Below are 25,562 nucleotides of genomic sequence, written 5' to 3' on the forward strand. Positions count from 1 at the left end.
TCGTACATTAACCAGCTCCCATTCTGACAGTCCAGATTAAATTTGCTGATGTAAACACAGCCTGCAAAGTTCACTGATACTCAGTGAAAAGGAAGACATGCATGCGCGCGCGTGTGTGTAACATCCATGTTAACAGTGATCATAGCTCATGACAGCCGCCACGGTGTCCACCTGCAGGGTCAATATCAGCTCTTTGTGTGTGAAATGTCAGCGCAGTGTTGACTTCAAACACTGCAGCAGTGCCCACCGTCAGGCATCTTAAAACTCGTGGTTCACTTTAACATACAGTAGCATATTGACTTAACTTTATTTAATCAGTCCATTTTTCCCTCCCCTACAGCTGTATTAATCCAATATAATAGATTGATAATTAAAGGACGTGGATACAAAACATCACTCAGAGAGAAAATGAGCTAGTGGGAAAAAAAAGGAGAATTTACCCGTGGCCAAGCTGTAAGATATTTATCATGTCTGAGCCCTAACAAGCTCTGCCATTCTGTCCTTTGCACCCGCAGGCCGACAAATTCTGGCATCAGACAGTCAAAGTTCCCTGATGGGTAATCTCTTTGGGAATCACACCCGGCCAGAAAAAATCATCAAAACTAATGTAAAAATGATGCACACTGCAAGCCTCCTGGCCAGCGCTGCTTTTGTGTGTATGTGTGCGAGTTTGTGTGTGTGTGTGGTTCATAATGTGCCTTCTTGTATCCCTGTGGGTCTGTTAACTCTCAAGCCTAGTTTACACAATTTCGATTTGCAGCCAGATTTTCCACTCGCCGACAAATTTTGCAACCTGTCGACAAAAGCCCCAGATCAGAGCCACGCCGGCTCTCGGTCTGCAGGTCACCAGTCACTATGTGTGAAAATCGGCGACAACTCCAGCCAAACAGAGACCAGGACGGGGTGGGGTAAAAAAAAAAAGGGCATCATCTGTGATCAGGATGACACAGAGGAGCAGGAGTATCATTTGGACTCATTTGAACAGTCACATATTTGGCAAATAATGTAGCAATATTATTTGTGTCTATGTGAGGAGAGTTGTGTAGCTGTATCTCAGCCCATTTGTTGCATAAAATCTGCAAATCAGCTGCAGTCAGACAACGACAAAGAGCTTCAGAGGATTTTGTTTTTTAGGAGACCAGACATTCTAGTCGGGGGTTTCTCCTGGTGAGAGATCGTTCAGTGTCTGACCCTCTGTCGCAACGACTGCAAGACTCCTGATCATAGCAACGACAGCAAGCAGAGAAGTGTGAACTGCACAGCGATCTGACCACTTTGAAAGTAGTTTAGTGTGATCTTGTGTTTTATTCTCTTTTTCAGTTTGCATTGCAATTAAACACTGACATCACCTGACATCAGGATTAGGCATTTGCACTTTATGGTATTTCAATCATTGATAGGTAATCACAATCAATGATCAGTGCAAATCACCTCTGATGATGTGATGCCGTCTCGTGGGACAGCATGCATATTCATGTGGTTGGCGAGTAGGGGATATGTAATCAAGATGTAAATGTGATTCAGCTCAGCGAGGGTTACCATGTAATTACACTTCTATTCTAAAGGGGGTTACGCTCAGAGTAGAGTGCATTAGAGGCAGCCAATGGCTTTGATTGTGTGCAAAAGTTTCTGTCAAGCAATGGCAACCTGCTGTTCAAAAATCTGTCCCACTTACAATCATCTCACTGTTTTTCTTTCAGTAATATCAGAGAGGCTGCTCCTGTAAGATCCATGCACTCGGCGTCTAATTGTCCACACATAATTAATCCAAATCAGCTCAGTGAATGAACAGAAATGACTTCTCGTTGTCACGCGATCAGGTAGATGCAATGGAAACATCCTACCTGTGATAGTTTTTGAAGTAGTTGACACTCTGGCGTTTGATGGACTCCTGCAGGACCTCAGACTTGCTGCCGCAGAACTCCTCGCCCACCTGCATCAGCCTGAAAGAGAGAGTTTAAGGGAACGAAGGGTGAGATGAGACAATGGGGCTATTCTTTACAAATAAATACATAAGAATAGAAATATAACCAATTTATCTACACTATATAAAAATAAATCGCAATTAGTAAATGATTCACAGTGAGTGGTGTTTTATGGAGTATGTGGTCTTGATGTTTTCAATACTCAACATGTCTTTGTCACTGACAGCAAGAACAAAATGGCTCACAACTACCAGCTCAGTTATCTGATACAGCCAGTGGTGGGACGACACATCGTAAGAAGAACAGTGTTGTGCACGAGCACTATGGGTATATGACAACTTCGGCCTACATATTATCTCAGAAGCCTGACCGCATGGTCTTCTGAAGAAAGGGACGCCAAGACCCCTGGACCCCCGCGGCGACCCCGCATCTCCCACCTGAGAGCGTGGTTTGGACACAGCCCAACTCGCATCCCTCATTGGCAGAGACCCACACGGCACCGCGAGGGGTCGCGAGGGGTTGCGAGGGGTCGCGAGGGGTTGCGCGACGTCACAGACTCTATAAAATAATGCGATGCCCACCGATCATCGCTCTCCGGGAAAGAAACCCACTTTGATCAGGTGGGTTCCTCTGACCTACAAAGGAGGCAACCACTTCTAACTTAGCCTTCGTCCACCGCGACAATTACTCTAGAAACCAGAAGAAGTGACCGTGAACGCAGCCGAACCAGGCCCCAGGATTCCCGACATTGCCGGATGAATCGGAATTCGCCTTTTTTCCCTCTTCCTTGTGCGCGTTTGGAAACGCACAGCGCCGGTACCGAGACAAGAGCCGCCGAGAAGGAACACTCTGGCTATTGATCCCTGCAGAAGGGAAGATCTGAACCCACAGTCTTTCAACCTGAGTCGACCGTCGGTTCAATCCGAAACCCCAGAGGACCGCGCACCCCGCCGCCAGTCGCTAGGAAGCGCCGCAGCGTCCCGCCTCTCGCATCACCGCATCCGAGGACGGACCACACACGCTTGTTCCCCCGCAAAGGAGTACAGTAAGAGGCTTTAGCTCTGGGCAGAACGTAGGCTATTCATGTGTGTTTCAGTAGGTTAACTTACTGTGTATTTTTGTTAAGTTTGTACCGGACCGCCGTGTCCTGTTTATCGCTGCTATAATAACCGCGTTATTATCAGTGTTGCTTGACTGTGATTTGTGTCCGACCACGTCGGACTATTGTGTGTTGCACTGCCATCGTGTCTGAACTCATCACGCTGTTGTCTGTTTAGAGACCTGAGACGCTAAGCTTATAATAGACATTTATTGATAAAAAGTAGTATTGATTGTAAATTGATATTGCTAAAGTTAATAAATGCTGTTATACTTAAAAGAGAAGTTGTTTGTGTTATTTGCATGTACATTGTGATATTGGCTGGTTGACAGAGTCAGTGTTCGAATTCACACCTTCAGTTCACTCCATGAATGCTCATATCTACCAGATATGAACATTTTGAGTGAACACCTTTAATTCTTGAGACTGAATAAACGATTTGGTTATTGGTCCCGGATTCTGGGTGGTGCCCCGTTGCTATTAACATTGATTAATAAGCTCTATTGATTTACATAATTTTCTTTGATAATTATAAATTATTGCTGATTATTGCCAAATTAGCCCAAACCGATGCACAACAACAGTGATGCAACCAGTGCATCGGTAGGTGCACACCGCTGCTAACCTGGAGCACCTCATGACCTTTTCCTGTTTCGGTGAAGCACAGACGCAGATGTCTGGCTGTAACGATTCTGCCCCAACTCTTCAGTTAATGTGTAATATATTCCAGACCTTGACATGTGGCCTTGTGACATGATATACAAAATCATCAACTTCTTCTGTGATTGTTTTAGCTCATCTGCGTGAACTAGAGCGTGAATCGGGTCTCATATTTCTGTCTGAAGCCGAGCCAGAGCGAGTAGTGACCAAACCCGACCTATGCCCGGTGCAGACGAGTTTTTGTTCCTTTGTCTATAAATGTAATGTAATTCTTGTTACCAAGGTTACAGCTTGCCTGTTTCCGCTGGTTACACATGCGTGGGCAGACTAAGCACCTTGTAAACGACTGCATGTAAATGCATTGTTTGAGATAACGGATAAATGAAAATGCCCCATACTGTCAATTTCTTTGCGTGGTTTTCCATAGTTTTGAGAGAAGTATATCATTATAACAAGTTAATATAATAGTGTGTTGTTAATGGCTAAAGGCCTGATAATCTCTGATTTTTTTTGTGCACATGTAAGCAAAGACAATGAGCTTTTTTTTTTTACTGGGCTTGTTTGCAAATGTTAGCATAATTCGAGTGAGTTACAGTATTAAGTCAGTGACTGCGCAAATGAGTAACAGTGACAGACAAATAAAGGAAAAGAGAGAGCAGGCATCGCGTGGCATACCTGCTGATGATATCGAGTACCACTATGAAATCATCATATTTGAAGTTAGACATGTCTGTCCCCAGGATGTAGGCCTTCACTTTCAACTGGACATCCTGAAGAGACGAATGAGAGCGGAATGAGAGGGACGGGAGGATTATTGGAAGGAAAACTCTGTATTCTGGAAGAATGCATATGTAAAGCAAAACTAGAGGCTGACAGGAAGGAAGGGAGACAGGCTTCAGACCACGCAAAGAGAGGAGGACAGAGAGAAACAGGGAAGCGGACTCTTCTCTACAAACCTGCCAGATCCGTGTCAGTCCATGCTCCAGTTTCTTCTTCACATAGCTGCGGTCCACGACCAACTCATCAGACTTTGCTGCCGCTGCATCATCTAGGAATATCCAAATATTCAAGACTGATTAAAAAAACAAATAAGGAGACAAATAAGTTTCATTTCATTTATATAATTGGTGCGGATAAGATTTTGATCCAGAACTCTAATCCATTATTTGAATTATCACTCAAAATGTAATCAAAAAACAGACTAAGCACAAGACCAGACTGCAAATGAGATATAAATATAGATACGACCAGTCTAGAATGAAAATGGGAATCACAGAAAAAATAATTTGAGCAAGAATCCATACTCAACTTCTTGACCAATGACATAAGCAATGTGTTTTTTTTGTTCAAATCACTGAACAGAAATTATCCTGTGCATGCTAGCATAGATTGATATATCTCTTGCTTCTTCGGGGCACAAAATGTTTTAAAGAACTATGATTGCTTGCAATCTAATATGAATATGGTTTAGCTGAGCAGCAGATCTGACCCAGTAGCGTCAGAAGATATTCAGTGTAAGTTTGACCATGCTTCAACGTTAACTATCAGAGGGAAGACCTATGGTGACTTAGAAGACGGTTGAGCTGGTAGAGATAAATGGCAGTTAAATAAGGTGTTGGAGTCCTGTCACACTGTCCGAAAACAAAAACAACATTTTCAGCCAACACGGCCCGCCCCCCCATCATCAGCTCGCTATCCTTTTATCTATGTTCTTCTCTTTCTCTGATCAGTCAGATAGAGTAATGTGTGGCGCAGATATTGCAGAGGCCACGGTGTCATAGTAGCTGCAATACTTTCCTCTGGCAAAAAATTGCTTCAGTCAATCTCAAGCTGCTCGTCCTGTTTGAAATGGATTTCTGAGGAAAAGCCCGAAACACAGAGCTGGCCAAGTCAACAAGAAGCAGGTGGCTGTCAATCCCACATTAATGTGCTGGGAATTCAGATTAAAGCACGGTCACAGAAAACCCCACTGATTTATGTTTCTGTTTGATTTTATGGTTTGTCTGTCTCTTTTTATTGCTCATTATATTCGTAGAAATGGCTCCTTTAAAACAGATAAATGCCACAATTTATATATACTTTTAAAATCTATCCAAAATCTTTATTATGGATTACGTTAATGAATAACATTCATGGCACTAAAGTTTATATTGTAATACCTCTCATGGCAACAAGTCGAAATACATAATGAATAGTTTCTAAGCAGGGGGAAAGCAAATAAAATGCTAAATTCTGCTGCAGCATCTGTTATTAAAGTTCTTTCTTTACTTCTGGTTTAAAAAAACAATCATTCTTCAAGGATTGGACAAGGACGCATCTTTTCAGGCAAACTAAACATGGTAAGTCCATCTCCATGTGCACCAATCAATTGAAGGGTCACAGGTTATTGATGAGAAAGACATTCAAGACGCAAGAATTTCCAATACTTCCCCGTCATCAACAGAATACGTGCTGATCTTGTGATTGGGATCACTCTGTCCTTCATTAACTATTAAACCAGATGACGTTAGATACATTAGTCAGAGAAAACAAGGGCGACAGGCATGAATCATGAGTCGTGTTTTTCTTATTCTGTAACTGTGAGATGGTCGAAGGACTGAAAGACAAACACATAATTCAACTTTGCTTGACTCAAACGTCTCCAAGCTGTAGTCAAAACAGAGGAACTGTACTCCAAACCTGCTGGGAGAGGCATTTTTCAGCCGAGCAGGAGGATAAATATCCATTGTCGTTTGGTGGCAGTGGGGGTGTTTTCATAATGGCCCGCCGCTGCAGAAAGCATATCATTAAAAAAATCGAATCATGTGAATATGATTGGGGGGGGGGGGGGGGGGGTCAATGAACCTGGGTTAATCTAAACGGCCCAGAAACCTTTGAGTATGTGCAGGTATTCTTTTATGGAAATACAGACTGGACTCACTCCTATGAGACCTCTTTCCCCCACCTACATGAGCTGTTTAAAATGAATGTCATACATGTAAGAAACAAAGAGGTGTTTGGTTATGACAGATACATGAAAGGGTAACCCCGGGACTAAACAATGACATCAATTACTCAGTAAGTATGTGACCATGATGTTCTTGACCTATAAAACAAAGGATTCCTGCCGTGCTCATATTACAGGACCTATTGCTTTGTTTTGTTTTTCTTTATTCTGCTGTCCACTTTGCTGCTGTAACACCCAAATTTCCCCGTTGCGAGACGAATAAAGGACAATTATCTTATCTTATCCAACATCTGAACTGTGCCGTTAAATCCATTTTATGCCACACAGACACTGAAAACAGATGGAACTGATGTCCAGTGCAAATACGCAAAAAGTCTGTATTCCACAGTAGAGGAAAGGGAAAAACTGAAAAAAGCGTAATGTCTCCTTTGATTGACTTTTGTGATAGGATTTTAGAAATGCAGTGCTATATCGAGCTGCTTTCAGACATGCACTGAAGTCTGGACTCAATTTTCCAGTTCATGTCTGAAAAAAGGCTATGGTGATAAATTCACCATAACTAATGATCAACATTTCTCTCTGAGAAAAAGCAAAACCCTGTCCTATGCAGACCTTAAAAGGTTTTCCTACACCACTCCCACTACTTCCTTTTTATCAGTCTGCAGGCATAACAGCACTTTACCCACTGGACATGTGTTAATCATACTCTGAAGCATACAATTAGCAGCACAATGGATCTACTCAGCCTCACCATGGATTTTGACAGAAGGCCCAGTACACCAAAGGAGAGAAAATCTCCAAGAGGAATTCAAGTCAAGTTGCAGTAGATCGGACCAATGTGTTTCCCTTAAACATTATTAAGGGTTAAGCTCTTGCCCTGGATTGTTTCAAGAGGAACAGATGCTTAACAAGAACTCAATTAAGTACAAACGTTGTATTTAATTAAAACAAATGGAAAAAGAGGAGTTAAAGCATGCGTTTCCTTTACCACATCAATCTTTATTATCTGTGTATGTACAAATCAAATAATCGAACTGGTACCATTTTTTTTTTTTTTAAACTAATCTTTAAGGCTAAATACAAGCTGTGTTGCCATTCCCAGACACACCCAGTTAAACTGTTAGTTGTGAACAATGTGTCATGATCAGAAACATGAGTAAAAAACAGCTTTTCTAACACCGATTCATTAGAGGTGACATATTATGCAAAAAACACTTTTCAGTGTTTGTGCACATAGCTGTGTGTATCTGTGGAGCCTGCCAGAACACAAACTGTGAAAAAAGACCACCCTGTCATTTTTTGTGAGCTGGCTAAACCCTACATCCGGAAGCTCTGAACATCTGGCTCAGATTTCTCTCCCAGTCTGATGTCACAGTTGGACTCTTTTGGGGTAACCCCGCCTGCAATCTGATAATCTACACTTCTCTGGTGAAAGGGGATTACATTTCCTACACGTCGGTTGACCAATCACAGCAGACTGGGCCAACTGGCCAATCAGACCAGCAAGATTATTTGTTGGAGAAGAAGATACCAATTTCATAACAGTAGATCTCATCAAATTTAAATTTTGGCTAGCAAGAACACCTCTGCACCCAGCTATCATGGATGATTATCTTCTCCTCGTACCAACTGATTGCCATCATTACACTCATGCATGTGACAGTGATACACCTCAAGCTTTTCCTTTACTGCTCTAATTTTTATGAAATATATGTTCTTCTAAGATTTCTCTATTTACTGCAAGTGAATAATTATGTATTTTAAATTCAACTCCTCCCTATTACACTACTGTCATGTTAGAGCCACAACTATTCATGATTTTTCATGATGACATTGGCCTGGTGTTTAATATGATAATGAATACCCTAAATTGGTAGATTTCAAACACTGTTCTCAAGGACTATATCACATTGGTTGTTATGTGAATCATTAATAGGAACAGAACTGTTGAAAACAACTGAGTTATACCCGGAAAGGACAAAAGTACAATAGGCGGGGGGAGTCATTGTGATGTTTCATTTGATGAGCACAAGGACAGTAGTGAGACTGAGTGGTGTGGGAAAAAAAAAACTTTTAGAAAAGTAAAGTAACTGAATAACTCATTATGAAAAATTTAAAATGTGATGATTCTCAGGTAAGTTTTGGAGTTATAAAGAGTGTATTTTCTATTATATCTATAAGCAGATATGTTTGTCTGCAATGGACATTGGACATAAATAATATTGGACTGTCCACAGTGCACTGAATCTAAAAATATGTCTATAATGTAGATAATATTTATATATATATAATCTTGAATTCACAACCATCGGATAGAGAGTCTTGAACTTAAATGTATGTACAGGCAGCCTGAATCCAACTATATATATACACAGAGTATATTGATGTTTAACATTACATTTCCGTAAAAAAATAATATTGTTTTACTTTTTCATCAACAACTATATCCCCATTAATTTCCCATTATGATGTAAATGCAGTTTGTGTCACTGCCGTTTCCCACTGTTGACCCGGTGAGGGTGAAGTCAGCTTTCCCAGGTTAACCACTTCGACAGCCTTAATAATGGTTATTAAAAAGTGTTAAAACAGAGAGGGAGGAAAGGATAAATGATAGGGAAAAGCACCCTTTGCCAACCTGTAGGTGGTAGCAAATGTTTGACCTCTGGTGGCTTTGTGGGTAACGGAGTTCTTGATGACTCACGACAAACACCTACAGGGGCCCTAGCTCCCCACCGATTTCAAACTATGACTCATACACCAGCAGCCTGTGCATGACTTAGCATAAATCTGTAAAAGTTTAGGAAAAGAAAAGTCAGAGGACGGCTTGTGGTTTCTGAATATTATAACAACAGATTCTAAATGGAAGTAGAGGAACCTTCCTCACACTCTATTGGCCTGGTTCATCACTGTAAATGGTCAACTGTAAAAAAAAGTTTTGTTAGAAACCAGCTCCGCAAAGAAAGGCATTACTGGCCTGTGTCACTGCACCACCTAATTCCAGAGCATTACATGCCATCACACTTGACACCATGTGAAGGTGAAATGTAAGTTTGTTATTAATTAATTCAGTGATGATTTGTTGCAGTCGGAGCATATATAATGATGTTGTTTTCATTCATATAAACACACCTTGATATGTTGAAAGGTTTGTGCAACCCAAACGTGACATCACCCATTGGTTTGTGAGCTGCCGTTTTGAAGCCTTGAGTTTAGCATTTTGACCAGGACCAGAGCTTGAGAACATAAACTCCTAAGGAAAATGTAAGAAGTACAGTCACACTTCTATAGAAACCAGCGGAGGCGCCCTCTTCTGGTCATTTCGAGCGAAATCAGATTTTAGGCACTTCCACAATGGCTTTACTTCCCCAACCCTGTGTCTACATCCATGTTTATATATACAGTTTATGGTTTGGTCACTATATATGTGTATAATACTGAATATCCAAGGTCCCATCTGAAACTCCTTTAAAAGAGATGTACTGTATTTGAATGTCGGTTACTGTATAAACATGATCTATAGGCAGGTTGAGAAACCTGAAAGAGCAATTAGTTAAAATTGGAATGACATGCTGACTCAACAGAAGGGATGTGTGAACAGTATGAATAAAATAAATATAAGGAAATGGATCAATCAAAAATAAAACAAATTGCAGTATGTGCTGGGAGAGGTTAATTCACGTAGCAGGTAGCAGTTTAGTTGATTTGGTATGTTACTACTGAACACTAATGAGGTGTGTAGGCCAATTCTCAGCCTGAGTGCTGAAAACTAATGGTTTTCTTTATCATAACAGAGAGGACGGCCTCGAAACACTCCAATATTAGTCTGCATGTTTCATGGCCCTGCTCTGCATGAACATGTAACAGATTCACAAACTGGTCATGGTTATTTACCCTCACACAAGTCAAGTGCTTTCTCATACACGAGGAGCGACCCCTGTGCCTGACGGCCGTCGGTGCTGATCGAACATGACAGGGTGTGTGTGCTTCAGCAGCAAATCCTTTTTGTCAGCTAGGGATATGACCCTGGTCAATTTCACTTCTTGAAACCACCTTTCCTTTCATCAAGTGGCCAGATTGATTACAGGGACACGGCATTACTCCGACCACTTCAATATATCAAGTGTCCGCAGCCCTAAGTTCAACGGGAGGCTCTTTTTGCTTTGTTAATGAGGAGGTAGGTGTGTGTGTGTGTGTGTGTGTGTGTGTGTGTGTGAAAGAAAGAGGGGGGTGACAGTGATCTTCAGTAGGTGTGACTGTTTAGACTCTGATGGCCTCTGGTGTGAGATTGAGGTCACTGTCACAGCAAAAAATTATCTTCGACAAATAAGACAAAGCTTTTACAGTAAATCACTACTCTGATGGAACACGCGCATAAAGAGAGAAAGGTGAAAGCCAGGGTCGGGGACACCTTTACACAGGGGTGACAGCCCATCAAATAGTGAGATAATAGATGGGCCGCATGAGAGGAAATGTGGTGTGTCCTTTCCCCTGAAGGGACGATACTGTCACCAAACATTCGGGATCTTCTTGAAACCTCATCCATTCACTTAATGAATCCAGTACAGGAAGTGAAATTGTAATAAGCTATTTTCATAATTACTGCTATAGGAAGGCGCAAGCTAATATGACAGTTCTCCGTTTGCAGTGGACATCTTACACCGTCTGTGGTAAGACCAATGATCAAAACAGTGACAAGGTGGAAAAATCCAGCATTACTTCTTTTATTATACCGTTGAGCAATTCAACATCTAGTGGAGCTTACTGCTAAACCACAAAGTGTGTTTTGCCTTGACAACAGAGCTTCCTGAGAAGCAGTTTCCACATTTGGCGGCAGACTGGAGGCTTGATGGACTCTCCTTGTTCATCCAGACATAAGCTTTGGGTTTGTACTGATGTGGTGTACTGTCGCATTGCTGCTGTTAAGGAACTGTTACTTGAGTGCACTTGGAGTTTGTGTCACAAAATGCACAAAAACAATTCAAACAGGTCTAGATGAGAGTGGAAGTCAAAAAATGGGTCCCTGAACACAATAAAAATAGCTTTATATGAGTGAAAGAAGACCTCATTTGACTTTAATCCCATTGTTCACTGTTTGTGCCAAATTATTCATTATAAACCGCTGGATCGGAAAGCCCTGGGTTTATTATCATGGCAACAGAACAAACTCAAAGTCACACATGACACATTTCCATAAGCAAAGAAAAAGCATCATTCATGTTTCATCAACGGTGCATATATTTACCCAGGGTCGTACTAATCCTGCAATGTAAATTCAATAATGTGTACATATAATTTATATTCATATAATTAGGACAGACTGCTAACCCAATTTAGATGATATAACGCTGCGGAAATTTAAAACCTACAAAATACTTACAGCTCTTACATCAGTGTAAGAGCTGTAAACATGAAATGCACCTCTCTGTGCTGCTGCTGAAAGGCGTTTGTACAGATTATTCTGCTTTTGACTAACTAAACGACCTGCACGCTGAAAGCTGCAAAATATGTCAACGTACGACTACCACTACTCTGCACTGCACCGAAGCACCGGCACAGATTCAATTCCCTCATCTCTTTTTCATAAACCGAGGTGAGCCATAAAGCAGATAATCTTACTGTATATTGAAATGAAACAGCAAGGAAAGAGTGGCACTCCTGAGAGTGTGGAGAAAGCTGACCCCATTTTCAACGAGTCATCGTAGACTGCAACTGTCAATTACTTCTTAAGCTCACGGCACGAGGAGCAGATCTGGTGTGTTATGAGGAAGTCTAAATGAAAATTCACAGCGAGCGAGTTGGTATGTTTCCTGGTGTGTTTGTTTATTTTTCAACAGAAAAAAGAACACAAGTGATTTGCAACAAATTTGTTGGGCGAGGGAAGAACCCATAACATTTTGGGATGAATCCCCCCGCCCCCCAATTTCTCTGGAAATAATGACTGGATCTTATGTACAAAAAAAGAGAAAAAAAGAAAGACTTTCAGGATTGTTTGGCCTTGGCGGAGGTGTGCGCTCTCCTAAGTGTCTCTGTAATTACCCCCTGATAAGATGCTTTTACAGGAAGAGACACTACACCTCCCACTGCTTGGGAACAAACACAGTAGTGCTGCTGCGCATGAATGAATTCTCCTTACCTGGAGTGGGTGCAGACTCCTGCTTGTCGTGCTCCTCGTGCCACTGCATGGTGCAGTGGTAGCTCAGCATCACCTCCCACAATGCCTTGCACAGATCGGTCAGGCAGGGGATGTAGCTGTCCAGGGTGATATGCTGCAAACAAAGAAGTGATGAAGACATGGGTCACTAGTGTTTTGTTCAAAGGCCTGAGAAAGTCTGTAGGAATGTATTTCATGAGTCATATGACCTTAACACGTCCTTTCTACAGTATTCCATTAACCTAAAGTAAAAATGGATAATTTTGGAGTCATGAACACAGTGCTGGACTACTTTGAAATAAATTACAAGCTTCAGGAAGAGTCTTAGACAAAAAATAAATTGATCAGCTGCCCACTACATTACACCTAATTAAATCTCACTTATACTCATCATCCAAGGACACTGTGTTGAAAAACATCCATTTTCTGCATCGTGAGAAATGCTTTCATCTTATGTAAGAGCTAATTAATGTAGGAGCAGATTAAAATATGGATGTCATTAAGCCGGGGCCTCACTAATACACGCCATAGATTTAAAAAATATCTCAGAATATCTTCATATTCCCAGGCCCTGAGTTCAGTCACTGCTTTCGTAAAGAGGCAACTTACAAAAAGAAGAAGAATTATGCCAGAATAAAATGATCTTTTGTGATAATGAGTTTCAAGAGAATTCACATTTCTTTATGATAAATTAATAATTTTCAACCCAACTACAACGGCAACGACGATGTCACTTTATCCATGGAGTGACCACAACCCCTTGTGCTCAAACTGCTCAAAGGATAATGCACACTGTTATGCACGTCTGATTCTGAGCTCTTAGGAGGCCAGACGGACTTAAAATTTGGCCCGCCTGAGAGAAGTGCAGCTGGCAAAATACTCGCCACTGCCACAGTTCAAGGCTCTGCAGAACAACTCAGCGTGTTCAGAGACACATCAATCACTGCCAGATGAGACGGGCGCACTACACTTTGTTTAAACCCGCGATAATGAAAAAGTGTTTGTTGAACCCCGCAACCTTTACACAAATTACACACCGCAGGCCAGACACTTGGGTGGTTGCTGAGAGTGAGAGAGTGGCGCATTGGCATTAAGACCCCAGCTGCGCAAAGACCAACATGAAGTAAGTGCCACACCTTCTTCCGGCTTTTTCCTCTGGCACATCCGAGATGAGACAAACCACGACTACAGGAGAATTTCAGGAGCTGCTGTTAATGACAGAGCTGTTGCCTGAGGCATCTGAACTGCACAATAGACGCTGATCCATTATTGTTAGAGATGATTTGGTTCTGTGAGAGTGAAACGATATTAATTCCATCAGTCAACAACATCACACAACAGAATATCCCTTAGTTAAATAACGTGTGGTATTAAAGCTCAGAATATTGGATGGCGCTTCTATGCATATTTCACTCTTAAATAGACGGCAGTCCATTCTCAATAGCACATTAATACACCACATTCCCTGCAAGACATCCAATGATGACAGTCAATTATGCTCTTACCAGTGTAATAAATCCTCATTTGAACTTGTTTTGACTGAAATCAAACTCGAAAGGTTAATGCCTTGCTGCCATGGACATTAATCACCGTTTTCTGACTGAGAATGTTTCTGTTATCACACATTTGGGCAACTCATTGCCACACTCAACAACCGAACAAATAAACCTTTACAACTCTACCATTAAAAAAAAAAAAGTCTGTGAGCTTCACTGACTATGGGAAAATGTCATTACCTGGCAATGGCAGGGAGTATAAGCACTGTTTTGAGCCATCAACCCCACAAACAAAGGATAAACCAGCATCGTTTTTGCAAATCACCTTTATTTTACCCTCTGTTGGTTTGGTCCTATACAACTTTGTGATCAGATCTAAGCAGACAACTTGAAATGTAACAAAATTTAAACATTAAGACATCAAATGTGTCAAATACCGTTTTCCTCAAGATAATAGGAAAAGATAATCTTGATAAATCCTTATGGAGCATCATCAGGTTTATCATTCACTGCAGCCAAAGTACAAACTAATAAATCTCTTGTTTTCTAGTTGTAGTTTGTTAAGTAAAGCGGCGCTAAATTGAATCAATACAGCTGTTCACTGACCAAACAGTCCAAAAGAACTGTGCAGTAAAACAGTCGTTATAATTTCCATGCACAGTGAAAGATAGTAATTTGCACCGGAGCAAACAGGCTTGACAAGCAGCGGTCAGATAGGTGAGCTAATGAGCCGTTCTGTTAACACCAGGCTTACGTGTGACATTCCCTGTTCTCCACCAGTCAACCATATCACAGCAGCACGTTGCCAAGCAACCGGAGTGAGAGGAGTGGGTGTGGGGGGCAAGAGGTGCGAGCGTGCGTGTTCGTGTGCGTGCGTAAAGACCTTCAGCAGGTTCGACGAGAATTAAACTCAGGTAAGCCTGCACAGAACAGCTGTCTTACCATTTTGATGTTTGTTTGTGTGTGAGCGTGTGTGAGCGTGTGTGTGTGTGTGTGTGTGTGTGTGTGTGTGTGTGTGTGTGTGTGTGTGTGTGTGTGTGTGTGTGTGTGTTTGTCTGTGTGTGTGTTTGTGTGTGTTATACGCTACAACTGACATAAGTGGGTTCAAGGTCACAACTGCAGACCTGGTTGTTTTTTCTTTTTTTACTGGAACCAATGATGACAGCTTGATGGGTGGCGAGCTCGGGGTGTATTGTACCACAGCCATTTGGTTTTCGGAATATAGTTACCTATCATTATGCCAAGCTGTGTCAGGAAAGCTTCTGAAAAGTCAAAGCACCGAGTGGGTTTTTTTTCAATTGTGAGTGGGCGCGTGGAGGAGCATGCATGAGACAAATGCCACACATAAAAGAGATGAGCAAGACAGTGCAGGTGTCCTCGATTTAGCTGATTCACTTTCATTACCAAAAGGACAAATGAAGAGCATCGGAGGGGCGATATATGCCCTTAAGTGTGCGTTCTATATAGGCTACTACAGTGTGTCTACACTATATATACTATTTTACATCAAAAATCACACATATTATTCCTTTGGAGTGACAAGAAAAAAAACACTTTTCGTGTTAAACAACAGTTCGGCAATAATTGCAACAGTAGAAAAAAAAGAAAAAAAAAGGTGAGGCCATGACACTGCTTAACATAAAAAAAGCAACAATCTGCATCCACAGTCTCGCAAAATGGTCCGTCCTTCAGATATACAAGGATCGTACAGCAGCACTAAAGGTCAGCCTATATCAAAATAATGGAATGCTGCACAATGGAGAGTGGGAGGAATCACTGTGGGTTACTGATGAGCGTTGGTTTGATATCATCATCAGGGTGACTTCTCTATCATCAATGCAGCTAATGGCTTTTCAACATTGGAGGAGAAAAAAATTGTAAAAAGGTTAAGTCTCACTGACAGTTTGTACAGACAACAAAGTTCATTACAACCCAGTTAAATGAATGACTGCAGTGTTGGCATGCAGTGCAGCGTATGGTCCGGCCGTCGCGGTCGGTCACCTCCTCTCCCGCGATTCTGGGAGTGAACTGTCCTTTTTCCATGAGGAGAAATATCAGACAGACCCCGGGCATCGACAAGGAGTGAGGCTCGCCAATAATGATGAGATGTTGATGTAAAATTAATAAGACCCTTTCACAATCCGAACTGACCTTTCCGAGTGTTCCCCTCACCCTTGAATTTTAAGTTGCATAACTAAGTTCAGAGGGTTTAAAGTGTCTCCAAAATTAGCATAACCTTTATTCATCAGGGAAACAACAACTAAATAAGTTTACGAGTCGTACCGCTCTGCCACCTCCACGGGAACGGGTGAGGATTCGATGCCTTGTTCAAGAAAGAACTCAAATCAACAACATTTGTTGGGAGAGCAGTGCGCATTGCTTAGCTGATTTCCCCAGCTGGACTACTGATTTAAAATATAATTTGTCACAGGTACTATTTTTCCAATCACATACATTCCTCAGTGGAGGGCATTTCAAACACTCAGGAATCTCAGAAAGGGTTTTTCATGCTCATCTCCATCTTTTTAGCACCTCTTCAAGTCCAGTGTGCACCACATAAGATGTATAGACATTTACTATGCATGGGCACTACGGTGAGCTCTCCATCCTAAAGGCAGGCACACAAAGTAAGAGCAGAAGTAACAACAACAATCGATCTTCCCGCAAAAGTTACAACTGACAGGCTGTGTGTTGCCCCATCAATTACCATCACACAGCTGAGTGTGACGACACATCCCATCTATCTAAAGTATGTGAGAGTGGTGGTACAGTATACATCCGTGTTCGTGGTATGATGGGGATCATCCAGGCAACACTGCATGCTGACAGGGTATCTATCAACCCCAAGTAAACATTAGGATAGATGTGTCTGTAACTAATGCACAGATATGCACGCTGTATTTCAGGGATCTATAGAACAGATTTCCAGTAAGTCAACTAAGATTATCACTTGGATGGACGGGCTGACAGCCAGAATGACAGAAAGCCTTCGTTTCAGCTTCTCCATCACAATTGGCTATTAGTTTAACCAGCCAGCTGTGGTTTTGTAGAACATGCCTCCGAGTGAGAGCAAAGGCTGTAAATATTGTTTTTCTACATGATTTCTAACAAGTGGTTTGATAAACTGCCTCATTGTTGACCTTTTACTTTTTTATCATAAGCTTAGTTGTTGTCCAATCCAGTTATCTTTACTCCACCCGGTAAACAGTGTCCAACGCAGCCTCTCTTCTCTGCTGTTTGTGCAGTGTGTGTGTGTGTGTGTGTGTGTGTGTGTGTATTTGAGAAACATTGTGCTGAAACAGGAATATGACAATGGCGAATGTCATCTTAATTGGCCGATAGGTCGTAGGCAGTCCACGATGTAAATTAAAAATCTGTGTAAATGCTGCAGATTTCTATGTGAAAGGAAGATTCACCATGCATTTGATATTTTTCCCACCACATTTGATCCAAAGTTTTGACTGAGATTATCTAAAATCAATGAGTCTGTTTTATATATATATATATATATATATATATATATATATATATATATATATATATATATATATATATATTGTATGTATATACTGTATATATAGTGATATTAACAGCTGTCAGGCACCCGCTTATGGCTCAGATATTATCTAGGAAATAAGGGATTACACAATACTTGCACTAATAGCGTAACACCTAAAGCTGTTCTCTTAAGCTCAAGTTTCTCAAGAGAAAAAATCTTCTCTTAAAACTACAATAGAGAAATAATTAACATTTTCACCACCACACAATTTGTCATATTTAGCCTCAAATCTATACTGAAATGACAAGCAAACTGATTATTTGATCTGCTACAGAACTCCTGGACATCCTTTCAGCCAGCTTGAATGAAAGCCTGCACTGACGCCTCTGGATCTACAACATGGGTTCAGACAAAAAAAAGGCACCTTTGCATTTATGCACCGAAAAATTTTCCTGCAAAAGAGGGTAATAAAACATGCATAAAACAAGAAAAAGAAGCAAGGGAAGAAGAGATGAGGACTGAAGAGCGGAGACGTACTGTAGCACAAAGGTAAGAGGTAAAGAGCAGGGCCAAACATGAAGCAAAACGGGTCAGGGAGAAAAATATGACAGCTGAGATATCGGGAGAGACTTTAAGGAAACAAACTGTACTCTCAGATCAGGCTTGGATAACCTCCACCTTCACTACGACAAAGCCTTCCACACTGCAGTTCAGACTGTAACACAGTCATTGGGGGTGGAAAATCCACTCCCAGCAAGTTCATGATGAATTGAGCAAGTTATGGCTCACTGGGCAATGCAGATGTGATTTATGTTATACCAACAGTATAGTATGCTTCTCACTAGAGTAGGTACTTTTTTCCCCCTTTGTCTCAACCACGCTCTCCACTACCCATCTATATAAGCCAGGCATCAACAGAACCTCCTCAGTTTATTTTTAATTTTCCAAGGGGTTATCATCAAAACACGTGACGTAGTGAAAAACATTTTAATGTTATTTGTGTTTGACCCTTTTATGTTTTTCTCATCTTCTTACCTACATTTTTTTCTATATTTCCTTTTATTTCTGTGGAGCTCATAGAATCACCTCTGTGTATGACAATGCGCTATATACAAATTAGTTTGCCTTGCCTTTTTACAGTTAATATAGCATCTGGTTCCTTTACTATTGTGTCCATAGCTGACAGTCCACTCCACCTCAGCCGTACTCGGTTGTTAGTGAAAATGCTTCAGCGATGCTCTCATGGGGCGCTCATATGTCAGCATCAAACCCGCCCTATTTTAGACAGACAGTTACGATTGGCTCAACCAGGGTTGGGGAGGGAGGGTGGCTGACCCATCTGCTAGAGTGAATTGGTTCGGTTTCCAGGCTGCATTGTTCATTTCATTCCATTATGAAAAACTGGAGAATCCCCCTGTCGTTAAATTCAAGGTAATAATACGAGGCAATAAGGAAACAAGGGGAAGGATTGTGAGGGAAAGTATGTGTGTGTGTGTGTGTGTGTGTGTGTGAGAGAGCACCATGGTGGTGGTGCATTTTATTGAGGTTTTCACTTAACTGACTGAAGAAGTGTTTCGTCTTCACACTCGAATCTAACCAAGTGTGAACTGAATATTTTCTGGCAGAAACCTGTTAAATTACTGACAGAATCGGTAATGGTGGAAGAAATTGACCACCCCCAGACACACGCAAGCACACGCACGCACACGCACACACACACACACACACACACACACACACACACACACACACTGTGTGTCTCCTTACCGTGCACAAGTCCTTGTATTGCATCTTCTGGAACTTGGTGTCAGCGTTGCCGGCACACAGCTCCACGTATCCCAGCACCACTTGGAACACGGTGTTGTGGATGGCCTGGGTGAAGTGCATGTGCAGTTGGTCCATGGCGGTCTGCAGCGAGAGCCACACGCACGGTTAGTAAAACCATTTCATCAAGATGTCACTGTCATCAGCCAGTGAGGATGTGTGATATTGCGAACCAAACGTCTCGGAGACACATACTGTGCACTCAATAGTTTTTGAATTATTTGCAGACATTATGTTAGCTACACAGGATGGAATGATTGAAAATGAGAATAGCTGTCTACCATGGGAACAGCAAGAGTTCGCATCCAAGAAAAAAAACAAAAAAACATTTTGTTTGCAGATTCCATGACTCAGTTTGCTGTGGAACGTTATAAGAGCAAGGACGAAATAGAAAGTAATATTAGTGACATGTATGGTGTAGCAGCATAGCTAACTTTCCCCAGATCTGTTCAATTGTGGGGTTTTTTGATCTCATATATAAACCTGGAGCCGTTTCAACCATATGATTTAGTATAGCAATTGTATTAATATAGTAAAAATCATCTAGCTGTTATGAATACTTCTTGGTTTATTTTTTCCCCTCTTTTCTGGACTCTGTTATGATTTCCACTAAAGTTTTCATTGATTCATTGATTAATAAGCAATTGACTACCTAATTAATCACCACCTATTTTTATAATCGATTGAGTATTTTTTTATGGATAAAAAAGGTCAAAATGTTCTGATTTCGGCTTCTTAAATGTACATATTTTCTGGTTTCTTCTCTCCTCTATGAGAGTTAAATAAATCATCTTTGGTTTGTGGACAAAATAAAACATCATCTTGGGCTTTTGGGAAACAGGATCAACATTTTATGGACCAAACAACTAATCCATTAATGGAGAAAATAATCGTGATTGATTAAAATTAGAGTTCCCTGCAGCCCTAGTATCCACCAACTCCTGAGGGGGCTTAAGGCTCTGCTTGTCTGTCTCCTGGTTGTGGACCAAAACCAAGAACAATGAGCTGAAAGAGGCTAAAATGCTTCCTCAAACTGAAAGTTGGGTAATGGTTTTCTGTGGGTTCATCATTAAAAATGGCCCTAATAACATAACATGTAGTCATTCATTAATCATAACCATTGTTAGTGTAAAGCATTGATTAGAGGAGCTTTAAACATATCACATCTTATTAACAGCAATATAGACTTTCTATTTCTATGATTATAACTTTGTCATTTGTGTCATTAATCATTAAAAATCAGGTGTTTTCAGTAACCCCCCATCCCTCATTGTGCTCTGTGTTCATTTACCATCACTTTCTGTTTTTCCAGCTCCCACCTACAGGCTTGAAGTGAATTGAGGACAGTGTTGAGCAAAAGCCCCGTAGGTAACGGGTGTTGCAGTGCAATTAGATTTTCTTACTGAGAGCTCAAACTCTTGTCCCCCCACCATCTATACTGCCACAAAAGTAATTTAAACAACTACTTCGCCTCTCTGAGGGAGTCTGTCCAAAAAACACCCTTATAATCAATGTACAAAGTAGACAACTCTCAGAAGAATTAGAAGGAGAAGTAATAGAAGAAGAAGAAGAAGAAGAAGACTGCATTGGAAGCCAAGATTGGGGGAAAGAACATGGCTAAATGTGGGAAACACGGATTTAACAGAGAATGTTACAAACTGAAAAGGGGAGGGGGAAGTGAAAACAAAAACAAGCTCTCAGGGGCTACAGCAACAGACAGAGAACAACAAAGCCTCAGTTTGCTTTTGAGCCGGAAAAAGCTCATTATCACGGCAATAACAAAAACATTATTCATTCTCAACAAGCTTGTCTCCACCTCGAGGGTTGGCTGTTAATGTCATGTGGCATACGGCACAGTTATTAACATCAACACTACTCTCAAGTTTAAGTGTGTGACCAAGGCTCTGTCTTGCTTTGAGTAACTAGTTGATTCAAGGTGGTTAAAACCCACATTTTGATTTGCAGTTTCTACCAAGGGAGGACAGAAACCACTTAAAGAATCCTGTAATTACAAAGATTGCGGGGACAGCCAGTCACCTTTTGCACCAGAAAACTGACGCAGGCCAATATGGCGTTATATTTGTGTCTCAGAGCCAGAGTTTGTGTCAGTGTACATAAACAAAACTGCATGAGAGGGGTTATTAATGCATGTTAATATGGATAATGGTAAACATGCAAATACATATATGGAGCACAGAATAGACTTATATCCGCTAAAGGAAATTACGTTTCGCTTGCATATCATTTCTCTTCATTTTTTTGTGCCTGCAAAATGTATTTTCCTGTGCTCCGTTTTTCTCAAGTTGCTCGCACAGAAAAGAGACACAAATATATAATGCATGTTCTTCTGCGCATTACTGGTAACTGATTGCACATGCTTGCACTATTTCATGTACATTCTTAATATTTATTCCTTATTCATTTATATTTTTTGTGATTTATATATTTTCATTTATATTTCTTATGCTGTGTTACTGTTTCACTGATACCTGCTGCTTTAACACTGGTATTTCCCAGTTTTGGATCAATAAAGAACATCCATCCATTTATCTATCTATCTAAAGTATTAATCGTGGGGGAAAAAATGTTTTAAACATCATCTTTTTAATTAGATTTGACTGGTGATCGCCTACATCTAGTTTTTGTGATGGCGAACATCATGGAAATGCCGTTATCTTCAGGCTCTCACCGTTTATTTAGATGCCTACGGACTTTGGCTACAAAGAGACCTGCCAGGGAGGACTTTGTTGTTACCAGTCAAATACCCCTCAAACGCTAGTAGCTCCAAGTGAAATGTGGAGGATGAAATTCCCCATTTAATTCATTCATTCACAGATATTACACTGACTACACAACATGTTTAGGCTGTAATGTAATATCAGAATAAAATGATCGCAAAACTTTACCAAATGTAAGTCTACACTCATGTGGAATGGAGCCCAAGTGACAGATACACAGAGAGGGCAGGTGTTCAGCCAACGTCTTCCTGCCTGTCGCGGGAAAATACACAGCTACAGCAGAAACCACCAGTGTTATGACAAGTGTTTTTCGTCACTTTATCTGTGCCGTTGTGATACTTTGAGAGCTTATTTCAGGATTATTTTTGAGCGAGATTTCTGTGGGTGTTGTGAGGTAGGAATAACTTCACAAAGGGTGAGAATCATGTCCTGTGGCCTTGATAGTTCAAAGTGCCGAAAATGTTCTCTGCTCCAACAAGAAGACCCTGAATTGACTCACTGGAGTGAAGACGCTCAACTGAGGCAAAAATAAATAACAAAGACAAAGGGAAACTTGAATAAAACTAATTGGATTCTTACATCTTCTGTGATGGTTTAACCAGTATCTCTGTGGAAAACACTCTTCTAATCTAAATGGTGGCAAAAGGTCGTGAAAGTACGGAAACAACTGTGCCAACCAAATGGGCAAACTGCTGAAGTAGTGCTGAGGAGAGGGAGATAAACGGCAAACTTTCTTCTTTTTTTTTTCAATTGAAAAATACATTTTCCATCCCCTCCCAACAAACAGTCCATCACATAGATAAATCCAACCACTGACCTGCGTCTTGCCCAGGAGCGTGTAAGCCAGCTGGACCTTGGTGTAGTGCGAAACATCAAAGTTTTTACAGGTCTTCGACAGGGCGACATCAAGCTGCTCCTGAAGCCAGAAATAGAAAGATGACGGGTGGGATTATAAACGTAAAGACCAGGGATTAATGGGCATATGTATAACTAGCACACAAGGCCAATGGCAGGTAATTGGATGAGGATGTGGGTGTGTGTTTGTGTGTATGTATATATATATAATGAGTGTGTGTTAGTCTTTGACAAAGGTCAGAAAGAGGGTAAGAAAGACGGGGTTAGCAGGAAGTTAGGAAGTATAGGGATGCGTAACAACCCTGACACATTAAGCTGAGCTCAAAGAGCAAAGCGCTGACAAAGGCTAAACGATCAAACACCGTGCGCCTTTTCTCACGCCTGCGCCAACGACAGCCGACATGACAAACTACACTGTAACTAGTCATAATGTAATTAGTAGTCCAAAGTAGTTTGAGGAGAGGCAAGTAAAAATAACTAGTGCCTCTGTGAATTTCTCTCATTATATTATAATGTGAGACTGAGGGTACTTCAAGGTGCACTGATTAAAGCCACTGTGTGTAGAGTTTAACTATTTTCATGTGTGGCATGTAAATATTGGCATGTATATAGTTTTCTATATAGAAAACTGCCTGAGGGCAGTGTGTGCGTGTGTGTGTGTGTGTGTGTGTGTGTGTGTGTGTGTGTGTGTGTGTGTGTGTGTGTGTGTGTATGTGTGTATGTGTGTGCGTGTTTGGGAGGGGAACCAATAACAGAAAATCTTAATTTGCTTATTCCCAAACTCAAGCCGACAGGTAAACAAACAAGCACCTTGGTGAATGCCACGTATGTGCACGTACACGCGCGCCTATTTTCTGTGTACAGACAAAACTGTAAGTAATTAATCTGCTCAAGCGCAGCGGCACAGAGAAAATTGCTTTGCATACCATTTATCAAACGCAAGTATCACAGCGCAGCTAGAGATGAAACAGATACAATTTACTGTGCCCCCACGCTCGTAACAATGACTTTCTGAAAGTGTCAATATTTGGCAAATCCGGAATGAGAAAGCTTAACCATCAAAATGTCAAAATGAAGCATAAATTGCTTCTTTCAGATGAGGGCATCTGGAAAATGACAATGTTAGGGCAAAATATCATTCACAGCTTAAAGTCTCTTTACTGATATCGCTCACAAATAATGGACTCTGAGATAAAGCACATACCTCTATCTGTTCCAGGGTGTCTTGCAGTTTGGAATTCAATTCACTGTGGGGTAAGAAAAGGAGATTATTGAGTGTTAGTTGCTCAATTGATTTCCATAATCAATGTATCTATTGATAGCAATTGGTTATATTTTGCTTTGGTAGTAAAAATTAAATAAACACCCTCCACAAGTTGCTGGAGTTCAAGCAGACACATAAAAATCTTTATATTGCTTAACCAACAGTAATATATACCAATTATTAATTATATGAAACATAGAAAATACAGCCAGTCTTCCCAATTAAGAACCAGTAGGCATATTTGATCATGTTAATTCTGACCCTTCAGTTATGCCAACAAAATAATTGGTTTATTATGATTTAGATTATTGTAGCCAAAAAAATTATCTATAACATTTTTATCACACTGTCTATAGGAATTTTGAAAAAGAAAATATATGTATATTGCTATCAGTTAAATTCATCTCTAACTTTGTTACTGTTACTGTGTATTTTGTCTCTTTTTGGCAAATTAATTGCACTCAAAATATTACAAAATGCTAATACCTATTATGTTGGTGTGTTAAATATCATGGTTATCGTCAATAACAGTATATTACAATACCCCAACTATTAATCAGTTAAGTTTAAAAGCAACCAGAATATATCACAAAACCACTGAAATGCTGATGCTTCATCCAAAAAGGGCAACATTGGTGGAAAAATATGATGCATATATTCCAAAAATTCCTTTGAGAAGGCATGAATTATTTTTGTGTGTTTCAAAGTGTTTGTTCTATTTCAATTTCAGCTGGGGAATCCAGTGTATAAAAGGTGTTGGTGTGACTGTGTTTGTGCGTGCCTGTGCATGTACCCACGCTAGTCAAGACACAAAACGCCCACACATCCTTTAGGCGTCCTCAGATTTTTCCCTTATCCTGGGAAATGCTTTCAACTCGAAAGCTGAGAAGCAGCAACAGAAATCACGACTGCTTTGCTCGTCCCAAGGCGCCAATTCTATTCCCTCATTACTCCCCCCCCTGCACTGTGCCCATTCATAATCATCCCCCTGTCCCACAGTTTCTGGGGGTCTTCTTCGGGTCAGCCTGCTCTTATGTTGTGCCTTGTGAGACTCCAGTTACCCCAGGGAGCGAGTGTCCTTAACAAATTGCTAATTAAGCATCT

The 25,562-nt window shown here is 40.9% G+C and overlaps 1 protein-coding gene across 2 annotated transcripts in view; it reads right to left on the bottom strand.

Moving 5' to 3' along the window:
* Positions 1 to 25,562, bottom strand: part of vps50 (VPS50 EARP/GARPII complex subunit) — a 100,850-nt gene that overhangs the window by 42,858 nt on the left and 32,430 nt on the right. For both annotated transcript variants that reach the window (XM_035620587.2, XM_035620586.2), the window contains exons 10-16: positions 24,399 to 24,441; positions 23,157 to 23,255; positions 19,545 to 19,685; positions 12,765 to 12,897; positions 4,641 to 4,732; positions 4,360 to 4,454; positions 1,845 to 1,943 (exon numbers count right to left, since the gene is read on the bottom strand). In XM_035620587.2, the coding sequence (XP_035476480.1) occupies positions 1,845 to 1,943; positions 4,360 to 4,454; positions 4,641 to 4,732; positions 12,765 to 12,897; positions 19,545 to 19,685; positions 23,157 to 23,255; positions 24,399 to 24,441 (702 nt within the window). The remainder of the gene's footprint in view (positions 1 to 1,844; positions 1,944 to 4,359; positions 4,455 to 4,640; positions 4,733 to 12,764; positions 12,898 to 19,544; positions 19,686 to 23,156; positions 23,256 to 24,398; positions 24,442 to 25,562) is intronic.

This window comes from Scophthalmus maximus, chromosome 22, assembly GCF_022379125.1.
Source record: "Scophthalmus maximus strain ysfricsl-2021 chromosome 22, ASM2237912v1, whole genome shotgun sequence".
NCBI classification, from domain to species: Eukaryota; Metazoa; Chordata; class Actinopteri; order Pleuronectiformes; family Scophthalmidae; genus Scophthalmus; species Scophthalmus maximus.